General features: G+C 44.4%; 1 protein-coding gene across 1 annotated transcript in view; it reads left to right on the top strand.

The window, feature by feature from the left end:
- acap1 (ArfGAP with coiled-coil, ankyrin repeat and PH domains 1) overlaps nt 1-14,281 on the top strand; it is a 35,327-nt gene that overhangs the window by 13,027 nt on the left and 8,019 nt on the right. The window contains exons 7-16 of the mRNA XM_048236136.1: nt 277-321; nt 475-570; nt 2,916-2,990; nt 3,282-3,394; nt 3,769-3,820; nt 4,125-4,225; nt 5,882-5,993; nt 6,436-6,629; nt 7,600-7,669; nt 8,065-8,159. Coding sequence (XP_048092093.1) covers nt 277-321; nt 475-570; nt 2,916-2,990; nt 3,282-3,394; nt 3,769-3,820; nt 4,125-4,225; nt 5,882-5,993; nt 6,436-6,629; nt 7,600-7,669; nt 8,065-8,159 — 953 coding nt within the window. The remainder of the gene's footprint in view (nt 1-276; nt 322-474; nt 571-2,915; nt 2,991-3,281; nt 3,395-3,768; nt 3,821-4,124; nt 4,226-5,881; nt 5,994-6,435; nt 6,630-7,599; nt 7,670-8,064; nt 8,160-14,281) is intronic.

Consider the following 14,281-nt stretch of genomic DNA (forward strand, 5'->3'; position numbering starts at 1 on the left):
TCATCCACTGTTCTTTTCTCTCATATTCCCTCCTTTTCTCCTGTGTCTGTTCCTGTCATCTGCTCCTCTCATTTTTTTGTTCTGCTCTCTCTCTTCTTCTATCCTGTCCTTTCTTTTATTATCCATTTCTCTTTTCTGTAGTTTGTCTATTCTGTCCTTTCTTTTATTATCCATCTTTCTTTTCTGTAGTTTGTCTATTCTGTCCTTTCTCAGTGCTACCAATGCCTCCCTTCTTGGTTGTACTGTTTACATCCCTTGTTCTCTTTTCCTGTACAGATCAATGTCATTGAGTCCAAGAAGAAGACAGATGTCCTCAGTGCAGTAAGTCTGACCTATACCTGTTTCTCAAAAATAATTTGTTTTCCTGTGAGTAAGTGGTTTATGCGTCTATTCATCTGTGTTCTATAATCTTGCATGTGTTCATGTATATATTTGTGTGTGTGTGTGTGTGTGTGTGTGTGTCTGCTCCCGAAGGTTCTCGAGCTGATGGGCGCTCAGGCGCAGTTCTTCCAGCAGGGCCACCAGTCCCTGAAGGAGCTGGAGACGTACCGGAAGACCCTGAGTGATGAGGTGAGGCGGCGCGGGGGCCGTGGGAACGGGGGGAGATAAAGAATGAGATGAGAGCGAGACAAGAAAAGATGGATGACGTGCAAAAAAGATAGGGAACAATGAGAGGGAGATATCAGAGAGGGACCGCAGAGAGAGAGAGACTCCCGACAGTGAGACGGAAACCAGAAGTTAATATTTAAAGAGGGGAGATGGTAGAATAGAGAGGGAAACTGGAGATTTGATTTGGGGACAGTGGAGAAAGATACTGGGGAAAAAGTCAGATGAGCGTGGCACTGTTGCATCATGGGATTGCAGTGCCAGTGTGACAGTCATCATTACAGGAAGCTGCCAACAGGGCAATAACAGGAAATGTTTCACATGACACACACCAACTGCCATAACAAGTGTGTGTGCGCGCGTGCGTTTGTTTGTTTGAGTTGGCATCTGAACCATGATTAGAGCTGGCAAATATAATTGGGGGAAGGCAAGATATTCCCCTAGTCAAAGCGAAGGGCATCTAAAATCAACACAGACCAAGTAGGTCTCCATTGTGTCTGGTCTGTTACAATGCAACACCCATTAATGTAAACCATAGGGAATGTTAGCTTGATGGCTATCGCCATTCCTACAACAGGCACCTGATGTCCTCAGGCAATAATAAATAGCACTGAATACACACTCTTCCAGAAATCAACCTTCACAACGTGAACTGTGCCTGAACTAGCAAGGTATACAGAAGGCTAGAAAATGTTAACATTGATTGAAATTGTTGGAGCGAGTTACCTGCATATAGTGTAGTGGTGCTTAGAAAAGAGGACTAATTTTGTAAGCAAGAGCAATTTGGCCTACAGTGTCAGTTTTTTGTATTTGCTTCTGCATTGGGTTGGGAAGTTACCAGTGAAATGTATAGAACAAATGGGTAGTCCTTTGTGCAGTTCATTATTTAGGCAGCACGGAGGGGAAAAAGTGACAGAATTATACTTGTAAGTTCGATGTGTATTTTGGGAATTATCATGTAACTTACACAGAGCAGGATTCTAGATGCTTCATGCAAACATCTGCTGAGTTCTTCACTGCTTAAGTCATTCCAGTGGAGCCATTAATAAATGTGTGGAATTGAAAATTGAGCGAGGAATTGTGCTGTATTGTCAACTTTAAATAGTTGAATAGCATTTAGTCATTTTTAACTGATTTGTCAAGAGTTATCAGTTGATTGATATTATCTCAAAGTCTTTTGATGTATCTGATTGGTTGATTCATTTCTGTTGGTAGTATTGTGTTCTGGGGAGGAGATACTCTATTAAACTCTTTTCTTTGACCTTGATGGAAACTATTATGTAATATCATGAGCCTCACCACTTCTGATGCTAGGACAAGAAACATCGAAGCCTCAAAGCTGCCACTTCCAGACATCCAGGTCATTTCCCTCCGTTAGAAACTTTCTGCAACAAAAAATGTATTTGACTACAGCTCTCTGGTGTCCAATCTTCACAGAAAAAAACATAGGGAAGTCATAAATATAATTGAACGTTATTTGGCAAACACCCAAGAGCTGCCTTTATTTGGCAAACATCAAGGTTAAAAAGACATTCAGATATTTTCTGTAGGGAAAGATCCATGCAAAAAGCTTTTTTTTTTGTTGAGGTTACTAAGCATTTTTGGCGAGATGTTTGAATGCAGTTGAGCGAGCGGAAGCACACTCACCTTCTGTTGGCCACAAGCGCAACACACTTCCTGTCACTGCAGGAAATGGCACAAGATAAAATAGCAAATGTGAGTCAAAGCAAGTTGAACATTTTGAGCACTGTTTTATGTCGCTGGAGGCTGAGCAGTTGAGAGAGAGAGTGAGAGAAGGAGAAAGAGAGAGTGATGAATGAAAGTGGCAGAGAGAAAGAGAATTTGAATCTCTGCACTGACCTGGATTCAGCACAGGAAATGGGAAGAGTTCCAACACTTCCTGCTTCCTGTTTCTCTTACGGAAGCCTCCTAGTTATGTCCACTGACCCCAACAAGGATTTGTGCCAAATCCCTGTTTCCATTTTCCTTTTTATTCTCTTGCTTTCTTCCTGGCTTCTGTCTCAGCCTGTCCATTTGTCATCAGTGGTCTGAGTTTATCACTAAAGCGCTGAGTAGATGTCAGAGTGACCTTTTTAATGCACCACGTTTTACCAGCTCCCATCAATTCTCTCTCGCTGTTTTCTTTTTGTGCTTTTGTATCTGTCTATCTTTTGTATCTGTCTTTTATATGCAATTATATCTATTCATCTCTGTGTTACCCTGCCTGGCATTAATCTCACATGTCCTCATTTATCTTTCTTCCTTTTTTTTCCCTTCTTTCTTTTGTTTCTTTCTTTCTGTTTATCTAGCAAACCCAGCTGGTCCTTAATGCAGCACGGGAGAAGAGGGACATGGAGCAGAAGCACGCAGCCATAAAGAAGAAGGTGAATACACACACAGACACAGAGAGAGAGAGAGAGAGAGATTGCTGCACCTCAAAATAAGTTTCTAAAACTGTAGACTGTAGACCAGCCCCAGTGCTCAATATATGTCCATTAAAATTAATAGCCACTAAAGTCCTAGTAGACCTGTGTATGATGATTAGTTGGGTCTGTTCATATCCCACGTCAGTGACTGATGATGGCGATTTGTCATAGATTTAATTTTGTCCTCCTCTTTTCCTGGTTTCCACGGTAACCCATCATCGGGATTTCCCTGTGTGCTGACATCATTAGGACATGTCTCATGACGACTCGATCATGGACTACTGTGCAGACGCCGCCACGGGGATCGTCATGGAGGGCTACCTCTACAAGAGAGCCAGCAACGCCTTCAAGACATGGAGCAGGTAAGATCAGACACAGTGGATTGGAAGGAGTCAATCAAGTCAGTCAATCAACCAATGATCGGTTAGCAAACAAACAAAAGAGTCAATCTTATCTATGAACCATTTGCCATATGTGTCAACCTAATCGACTAATTAATTAATTGATTTATTAGTCTCTGTTAATCTAGCAGTCATTGGGTGTTTTCTGTGGCTGTTTTGATCTTCCTGTATCTGCTGCATGTATTACTGATGTCTGATGAGATCTGCTGGGCATAGAGATGCTGAGTGGAATCACAATGACTAGATAGGGTTGCATTATTAATCTCTATCTCTTTCTCTCTCTCTCTCTCTCTCTCTCTCTCTCTCTCTCTCTCTCTCTTTCTCTCTGTCTCTAGGCGCTGGTTCTCAATACAGAAGAATCAGCTGGTGTACCAAAAGAAGTTCAAGGTGAGCTTGTTAACGCAAATGCAATGCTTTTAGATTTAGACAGATCATAAAATATGTACACACACATTGACTGGTTCATCCTCTCTCTATGGCTGGTTGATTTTACTACAACTGACAGTCAGGTTTGGTTATTCAACCCTGTTGATGATCTATACTTCTGTCTTGTCTTTAGTTCATCTCCTTCTCTCTCTCTCTTTCATAATACTTACAGAAATATAGAATGTAACGTTGAAGGAAAATATACTTTTACACACATATTACTCGTACCGCAATGTGAACGTAGAATATTCTTTTTTCCTCTCAGGAGCAGCCCACAATCGTAGTGGAGGACTTGCGGTTGTGCACAGTGAAGTTAGGTGTGGATCAGGAGAGGAGGTTCTGCTTTGAAGTTGTCTCTCCCTCAAAGTGAGTCCAAACTCAAGGGCAACAATCAAGTGTGTGTGTGTGTGTGTGTGTGTGTGTGTGTGTGTGTGTGTCTGTGTGTGTGTTTGACTATTGTACATAGTGACCCTTTGTCCCACATTCTTTCACCCATCTGACACATGAACCGCTAGTACTGTTGCGAATGTGTCAATAGCAGCAATTTGGTTCAAATGGGTGGCAGTGGCTCGGGAGGTAGAGGAGTCGTCCAGCAACTGGAAGGTTGCCGGTTTGAGCCCAACTCTTCCTGACCCTGTGGAAGTGTCCTTGAGCAAGACACTTAACCCCAGTGCTCCCAATGAGCAGGTGGACGCCTTGCATGGCAGCCTCCGCCATCAGCGTGTGTGAATGGGCGAATCTGATGCTGCTTTCCTGTAGTCTTGTAAATCATTGTACACTCACCCGTACAACATGTACCATTGAGTGGCTTTAGGAACGCCTTTCTCTCGAGCCACGAGGGGCATTAGCAGGAGGCTAGTCATTGTTATTGTTTTGTGCTACATGTAGCCTCTAGCTAAACGGCTTGAAAACAAATTGTTACATTGTATTGCAGGCACAGCAAGACCGTGCAATGCATGAATTGGTGAACGGATTGAATCAGCAATGTATTATAGTGTGTAAGAGCATTACATCAACTTTAACATGACCAACACAGTACATATGCAAAAACAAATACATGTCATCTCATCTCAACTATGGGCGCAGCCATGTTTGTTTTAAGGTCGTTCGTCCACCTCGGGGTACCCTCAAGTATTCCGAGGTAAAGTGGGCGTGCCTGCCCAAAATGCCGCAAGAAAGCTGGGTAATTTACACTTTCCAACTCGGGCGGCGGATTTACGAGACATCTCGAAAGCAGCATGAGGCATGACGTTGTAAATGCTTTGGGTGCTCAGAGGAGTCGATTAAAGCGCTATATAAACGCAGTCCATTTACCATTTAACATATAAATGCAGCATACCAGAATTTCCCAACTATTAGTCGCAGTTTATACATTGATTTTGCCAAATTTCTTCAGTTATGAGGTTTAATACACGGGGGCAGTTAAAATGGTATTTATGTTTGTTTGTTTTTTTAACCTGCATAAAACACTGTCTTGCAGTTTATACACAATGTGGCTAATGCACAGGAAATTACTGTAACAGAGCTTTTCCAAAAGCCTGGATTTTATCCAAAAGTTGAGAGTAATACTGTGGTGATGGCCATGAAGCTGTCAGTGAAACTGTGCAGACATGGGGAGGTGGACTCCTCTGCTACATCATATCAACCAAACGTACACAGACTTTGGTCAAATCTATCTTTATGTACAGTATATTTGAAAAGGTCTGTGGTCTGCTGTGTCTTTATTGTCTAACTGGTGTGCAATGGAATCAACGACAGGACCAAGTATAGGTGGTTATGAACAGAAATGCTTGTAAGCAGAATGCAAGTGTGAGTTTGTGGGTATGTTCACTTATGCAATCATGATCACATGTACACTTGCTTAAAGACCTTGTTTGGGCATTGGCAGCTAGGAAGTTGGCAGTTAAGAAGCTAAATAGGTTGTGGTCACCCTAAGTTTCAATAGCAAAGGTTGTCACTGCACAGTTCACCTTAACTTTGTGTGTGTGTGTGTGTGTGTGTGTGTTTTGTGTGTGTGTGTAGGACCTGTCTACTGCAGGCAGACTCTGAGAAACAGCAGCAGGGCTGGATCACTGCTGTGCAGAACAGCATTGCCTCAGCCTTCCAGGACCGTCGAGAGGACACCCTGAGCCCAGTGAGCATCCCTCTCTCACACTCTTTCACACACATAATTCTCATACACACACACACACACAGACACACACATTAATTCTCTGTGTATGTGTGACAATTCATGGGAGAAGTTCTATCCCTTAATGTATCCTCTCAGTAAATTTGAATTCCTTAATGTGTGGGTGTTTACATGTGTGTGTGTGTGTGTGTGTGTGTGTGTGTGCACGAGTGTGCATGAGAGTGTGTGTGTGTGAGCGTGCATGCTTGTGTGTGTGTGTGTGTGTGTGTGTGTGTGTGTGTGTGTGTGCGCATGCTTGTGTTTGTGCACATGCTTATGTGTGTGTGCATGCTTGTGTGTGTGTGTAGGTATGCGTGTGTGTGTGTGTTGTGGTCACCCTAAGTTTCAATAGCAAAGGTTGTCACTTCACAGTTAACCTAAACGTTGCATATGTGTGTGTGTTCAGAGGGATCGTTGCAGCTCCGTGTCAGCGGGCAGTGGGGTAGGGCAGGAGTCAGAGAGTTCGAGTTGCAAGGCGCTGGAGGAGGTGCAGGCCATTCCGGGTAACGGACACTGCTGCGACTGCGGAGAGCCGGGTCCTGATTGGGCATCCATCAACCTGGGCATCACACTCTGCATCGTCTGCTCTGGCATACACAGGTACACGCGCACACACACACACACACACACACACACACGCGCACGCACACACACGCACACACACACACAATAGGTGTGTACACACACACACACACACACACGCACAACAGGTGTGTACACACACGCACGCACACACACACACACACACACACACACACACACACACACACACACAACAGGTGTGTACACACACACACACACACAAAACACAACACACACACACACACACACAACACGCGCGCATGCACACACACAAACACACAAGGGCCTTCATCAACCTTGGTGTCACACTTTGCATCACCTGGTCAGGCATACACAGGTACACACACACCACACACACACATATATACACATATACACATATATACAGACTAGAGTAATGATACATGGGACAGTGTTCGGAGCAGTATTGCTGGGTAACCACATAACCGATTCCATGTCATGATAATTGGCCTACTGATGATTGGAGATAGTTGCCTAGTATCAATTGGGAACTCCGACAACAATACTCAGGGACATTGCTCAATATGTTGTTAATCAGCTTAACACACATACTGTCTCTAAGGCACACTCCATTACACATCCCTTTATCAAGTTCAAGTTCAAGTAGTTTATTGTCATGTACTCATAAAAGGAATTATAAGTAATGAAATTCTTGTGCTCAAGAGCCAGCTCAACTTTAAAGAATAAATTAAAAGTAATGGTCTCATCAAGCACAAACGCATTCATGCCGTCTCATATGCACTGCACATACCTTTCCACACATACAGAAGCCTTTAATTAGAAGGTTGCCTCATCATCTTTACCAATCCAAGTGCACACTTAACCATGCATTCTATAACACAACGCGCAAACAATCATTACATCACAGAGTAGGCCATTCATTTGTTTTTATATCTTGATACCTGCTATAAACCGTACATCCCTGTTTACTTCTGTTTCTGTGTGTCTGTCTGTGTGCTTATACCAGGAGTCTAGGAGTTCACTTCTCAAAAGTACGTTCACTTACACTGGACTCATGGGAGCCTGAGCTCATAAGGGTAAGATATCTCTCTTTCGCTCTCTCTCTTTCACTTGCTCACTCTATGTTTTTCTAACACACACACACACACACACACTTGAATGTTTTTATTTGTATCTTCTCCACCGTGCCACTATGGATATGACACACACACAAACACACACACTATGTGGGATGGGAATGTGTAAACACGCACCTTAGATTTATCTCATGGGCGGGGTGGTGTGTGCACGAGTGAGAGATCATGTCTGGCTCTTTCAACATCAACAGTCATGTCATGTGTCTGCAACACATAAGTAATTATCCATCATTCTCTCTTTCTTTCTTTCTTTCTTTCTTTCTTTCTTTCTCTCTCGCTCTCCTCTCTTTCTCTTTCTCCATCCCTCCCTCCGTCCTGCTCTCTTTATCTCTCAGCTGATGTGTGAGTTAGGTAACAGTGCCATCAACCGAATTTATGAGGCGCGCATTGATGAGATCACCATAAAGAAGCCTCACCCATTGAGCCCTCGGTAAGAGCCTTTTACAGCCTCCACTCCCTCTCTCCCGTCGGAGGCCATGTGGATAATGCATGGTTCTTTAAATCCGCTCCCTCTTTCTCTCTGTTCCACTGTACGTGTAATGCTCCTTTCTCTCTGTGTCCTTAACTCTACCTTTCTCTCCCTCTCTTTTTCTCTCCCTTCCTCTCTGTGTCCTTTCTCTCTCTGTCCTTAACTCTACCTTTCTCTCCCTCTCTTTTTCTCTCCCTTCCTCTCTCGCTTTCTCTCTCTCTCTCTCTCTGTTCCTCTGTACATGTAATACTGTATGCTCCTTTCTCTCTCTGTCCTTAACTCTACCTTTCTCTCCCTCTCTTTTTCTCCCTTCCTCCTCTCGTTTCTGTGTCCTTAACTTCTTTTTCTTTCTCTCTCTCTCTCTCTCTCTGTTTCCCTCTCTCTAGATTTCACAACTGCTCTCTAAAACAGCTGATCCAGGAACTGTCAGACTAGTGCAGCTTTACTATTCACTTTGTCTCCCTTTCTTTCAATGTCTGCTTTCTCTCTCTCTCTCTCTATCTCTCTCTCTCTCTCTCTCTCTAGTACGGTGTCTTGTGTAATCCCACTGGATTTTCTTGCATTTTTGCTAGTATAGAGTCTAAGGAACAAGATTTTTTTTTTGTCTTCAAATTTTCACGATCCATTTTCACACTTAGATGACATCATCATTAATATAATGCATAATTAAGACTGGGACTACTATCACTTGGGGGTCAAATGTGAGAAAATGCTGGTAAAGAGGGTATTTTGCCTAATTTTTGGGTGCTGATTCTGAATATCATATTTACTTAGCTGATTTTTTAGTTTTAAACCTGTTAATTAGCATGTGCAACATAGAACGGGTGAAAAGGTTACAAGTTTTCTGAAAATATATGTTTATGGATGTAATATAACAATATCTCATTAATTATGCACTAGTTTGCATACATTTCAATTACAGACATCTGAATATTGGATAGTTAACATGGGATGTAGTCAGGTTCAGGTTTGCCTTCAGAACTTTTTCTGGATTCAGAGCCTTAAAAGAACGCTTGTTCAAGCACCAGTCCTCGGTTATGCCGAATTCAGTCGTCCCTTTATCTTAGAGATGGATGCAAGCCATACAGGATTGGGGGCAGTTCTGTCACAAGAGAAGGATGGGTTACGGCGACCAATAGCCTTTGCTAGTCGGGGCTTGCGGGCAAGTGAGAGGAACATGTCAAATTATAGTGCTATGAAACTCGATCTCCTTGCAGTCAAGTGGGCAATCACGAAAAGATTCTTGGGTGGCAGAATCTTGTATGGTGGACACTATCCCTGGTCGAACCAAAAGAGACCTGAAAGTCCTGCAAGGGACTGATTCCTGTATTTCCAGATTTCTGTGGTTTTGGCGACAGGGACGACCACCTACCCGTAAAGACAGGAGGGGTGAAACAAGGAAAGTCCAGCAGCTGATAAAGCAGTGGTCCCGGATACATGAAGTGGATGGGTCCTTGTACCGAGCGATCCAGGCTCCTCCTTCCAGGGATCCAGTGCTGCAGCTTTTACTGCCCAAGGTGTTGTGAATCGAAGTGCTCACTAGCCTACACAACAACCATGGCCATCAGGGGGTGGACAGGACCACAGATCTGATATGACAGTGGTGCTACTGGCCCTAGATGTGACATGAGGTGCAAAAGTGATGTTCTGAGTGTGAGCACTGTGTGGTTGCTAAAGCAAGACAACCCAAGCCAGAACCTTCTTGAGAAATCTCTTAGCCACTAAGCCTTTGGAGATAATAGCCATTGACTTTACTCTCTTGGATTGAGCTAACACAGGACTGTTCTGGTAGTCACAGATGTTTTCTCAAAGTTTACCCAGGCCTTTCCGAACCCTGATCATAGAGCTTTCACCGTAGCTGAGATTCTAACTGAGAGATGGTTCTATGTGTATGGCGTGCCAAGGAAAATCCACTCCGATCAGTAGCACAGATTTGAGGGGGAGCTGTTGAAGCTGTGTGACATCTACGGCATAACAAAGAGTAGAACAACCGCTTATCATCTAGAGGGGAACGGTAAATGTGAATGTTTCAACAGGACACTTCATGACTTGCTCAGGACCTTACCCCCTGAAAAGAAGCGTAAATGGCCCCAGTTGCTCCCTCAGCTCCTGTTCGCCTATAATACCACCGTGTACCAGTCCACACAGCACTCCCCATACAAACTGATGTTCGGTCAGAAGCCACAGTTACGGGGACACGGGGACAGTCCGCCGACTGATTGGGTGGTGCAACATCAAGAGTACCTGACTTCTGTCTTTGCTAGTGCTAGGAGACGCCTAGAAGAGGCTGCGGCATATCCTAGGCTGTGGCATATCATAGGCTGTAGCATATCATAGGCTGCGGCATATGCAGGCTCCTCCTTCCAGGGATCCAGTGCTGCAGCTTTTACTGCCCAAGGTGTTGTGAATCGAAGTGCTCACTAGCCTACACAACAACCATGGCCATCAGGGGGTGGACAGGACCACAGATCTGATATGACGGAGGTGCTACTGGCCCTAGATGTGACATGAGGTGTCACAGTTACGGGGACAGTCCGCCGACTGATTGGGTGGTGCAACATCAAGAGTACCTGACTTCTGTCTTTGCTAGTGCTAGGAGACGCCTAGAAGAGGCTGCATATCATAGGCTGCGGCATATCATAGGCTGTGGCATATCATAGGCATGGTGGTCCTGACACCATACCCATATTACCACCTGGCACTCTTTTGCAAGAACCATTTTCACGGTCGCCACAAAATCCAGGATACATGGGCATCCACCAAGTATGAAATTGTGGAGTGTCTGGCCAGGAATTGGCACACACTATAAGATCAGGCCGTATGGGGAAGAGGCCCCCTTAAGACCATGCATCGCTCCGAGCTTAAACCTGTTCCCACCAGTCAAGATTCATCCAGCCCACCAGCACTGGCTGCTCCACAGCCTCATCGGGCTATTGGGAGGGAGCCAGGCCTAGGTAACCCTGCAGTTGGAGACCCGTTGAGGGTAGCCATAGTCCACACCAGGACTAGTGCTTAGCATCACAGTGACCAAGATGGTGTCAACTCTAGCCATGATCAGCTGTCTCAGGCTCATTTGAAGGCCATACCCCCAGGTAACCCTGAAGTTGGAGACCAGCTGAGGGTAGCCATAGCTCACATCTGGACTAGCACTGGCCCTCCCAGGGCCAAGATGGTGTTAACTTGAGCCTTGACCAACTGTCCCAGGCTCATTGGAGGGCGTACCAGATGTCCAACCCCCCACAAATAGCGCCAGTCACCCGGCAGCGGCACCATTTAGCACAGACACTTTGGAAGAACCAGAGCTGGCCCCAAGCATAGCAGCAGCTGAAGATTTTCCAATCGTGTGCCCCCTGGAAGAGTTGGGTCTGGACCCTGATCCGGTTTTATCCCTCCGACGTTCCACTCCTACTGTAATACTGCCGGACAGCATTCAAACCCCTTCCACCTCCCACAGTCTGTTTCACATGAGTACTCTGCCAGTGTAGCAGAAGTAAATATTCTCCCCATCCCCTTCAGGTCTTGGCAGTAGATAGGTATGCTACGGGACGGTGAACTTTAAAGCCAGGGGTGTATGTGGAAAGGCTGACCTGCAGCGCTGGGGCCCACCCATGGGTGGTAATCATATACGTAGCTTCCTCTCTGGGAGAACAATGCCGGTCATTTCAATTGTTTGGCGCATGGGTGCTTGTGGTTGTTGTCGCTGGAAGAACATGGCTTTATTCTAAGACTGGTGACTGTAGAGTGTGCTGTTGCCTTTGTGCTGGCGTTTTGGTAGGCTTCCAAAAGTCGAGGTGCGTTGTTGCTGTTACCCCATTGCTTCTCTGGCACGCCCGGCCTATTGGCTGTGGATAACCCGTTGCTTTTAAAGAGTGCAATGTGTTGTGTCTCACCAATGTTTTCCCTTGAGTTATTTGTTTTGTTTTTGTATTAGTTCAGGCTGTGAGAGGGCCATCCGTGGTTTGTCTGTTTGTTTGTTTGTTTGTTTGTTTGTTTGTTTGTAACTTATATTCTGACACCTAGTGGTGTGCTGTGTTGCCTGTACTATTATAGGTTATTTCCAGACCGATTTCTCTTAAGGTAGACTAAAGAATGACATGGCAGGTCAAGGAAAGCATCAAGAAAAGCAAAGATTAAGAAAAGCAAAGATTAAGAAATCGTTTTTGACATAGGCAACAAGGGAGGAGGTGTTTTTACACTTTTTTTTCAGACACTGAAAGTTTGAAAATGATGGATATTGTTTTATAACCAACAACCTTTCTACATTAGTTTTTGTGTGCAAAAAGTGGAATTAATTATCAAAAAATTGAAAATCACTTTTTGGACTAGATATAATCGCTTATTTTAAAACATACAGATAAAAACACTAAAGATGGATTGTGAAAATTTGAAGACAAAAAAAACCTTGTTCCTTAGACTCTATATTAGCGAAATATGCAAAAAAATCAATTTTCACATGAAAATCCAGTGGGAGCCTATTTTCCAAACACAGCATACTGTACTACTCCCTCTCTCTCTCTCTCTCTCTCTCTCTCTCTCTCTCTCTCCCAAAAAACACTGATCCAGGACCTGATCCAGGAGTTTTCCAGCGCACTGACAGAGAAAAAAGGGAGTTTTGCTGATATGAAGTCTGTCTTATGCTATTTGCTCCGCGTGCGGGCGTCTCTGGTCTGACTGCACCTGTATGCTATTCATAGCTCACGGTGGAAGCACCTGGAAGGCCTCAGCGTGGTCTGCTGTAGGCCAGTGAATCAGATTTAGAAATGTCATCTCTATCTCAAACCTTTTACATCCAGCTTTCTTTTAGAAGCATCTCAATTAACAAATTGTGTTGTAGCACAACATCATGCACGCTAAAACAAGTGATTAATGTCTTTTAGTGATATTATAGTGTTTTTGTGTGACGCATGTTAGTGGTACCTTTGAGGAGGACATGTTTGTCCAGTTGAGGAAGGATATAATGGCTGAGCTGACCCAAGTAAAACTGTGCACACCATGTTGAAAGTTACAGCGTGTAGGTTTTTGTTTGCTTGTTTGCAGTGCGTTCCAAAGCATATCCTTATGTGGACACTTGGCCCCAAAAGGTCTCTGTAAGGCCTATTGAACAACCAACGCAGCATTACAAAGACATTCCCTCCTCTGTAAGGCCCGTTGAACAACCAACCAACGCAGCATTACAAAGATATTCCCTCCTGAGGTTTCTCAGAAAACCTCAGCCTTTTCGAAACTCGGGGATTGGGCTGTCAGGGATTGGCCTGCCACGGTGTCAGTCAAAACACAGACTGCACGTAATTGGTTAGGGGAAGCTTTGAGTTGTGGGTGAGGAGTGGATGTGTAGGACTAGAGAGATTTGTTTTGCTATCTCCCACTAGCTTTAGTATGATGTGCAGGCCTTGTATGTTAAAGCACTAACTGTGGGTGGCATCACAGCTATTGCTCTTTGTCTCCACCTGCTGTTCTTAAGGGAACATGGCATCATCATGATCAGTGTTGATGAATGAGAGACCCAATGTAAACAGTAAAGCCTTATATTATGGGGATTATGGTATGGTTAGGTGAGCAGGTTTGCCCTGCCATAATCAAATCAAATGAAGGGGTATAGCGATCCTCCTACTTCTGAAAATATCACTGGATGTAGAGTATTCAGTAGGCCTATGTTATGATTACAAAATAGAGAAGCACTTTCGTTCCATGGTATTGGCAGTGGCATTGCTGAGAGAACTGAGTTCAGTGTACAACTGCGCAACACCACAAGTCAACAAACCAAATGACAGACCAGAAATCAACAGGCTGCAAAACCGATCATTTGGAAAATGGCCGCTGTCTGTCGATGTGTTGATACGAGGCGCGTCATCGGTCTCCTGTCGGCCCACTAATCTCCTCTCCACAGAGCTATCATCTGCACCATCTCACGCCTGAGTCAGCCTCAGACGCACATGTCTTACGTCCGTTTCTAACGCTTGCATTTCTCCTTCTCTCTCTTTCTTTCTTTTCTTTTCTTTCTTTCTTTCTATTTCACCATCTCGGGTCTATTTCTGCACTTCCCCTTCACTTCCTCTGCACGGCTTCCATAGCTGAGGTGATGT

The sequence above is a fragment of the Alosa alosa genome, chromosome 24, assembly GCF_017589495.1.
Source record: "Alosa alosa isolate M-15738 ecotype Scorff River chromosome 24, AALO_Geno_1.1, whole genome shotgun sequence".
NCBI lineage: Eukaryota > Metazoa > Chordata > Actinopteri > Clupeiformes > Clupeidae > Alosa > Alosa alosa.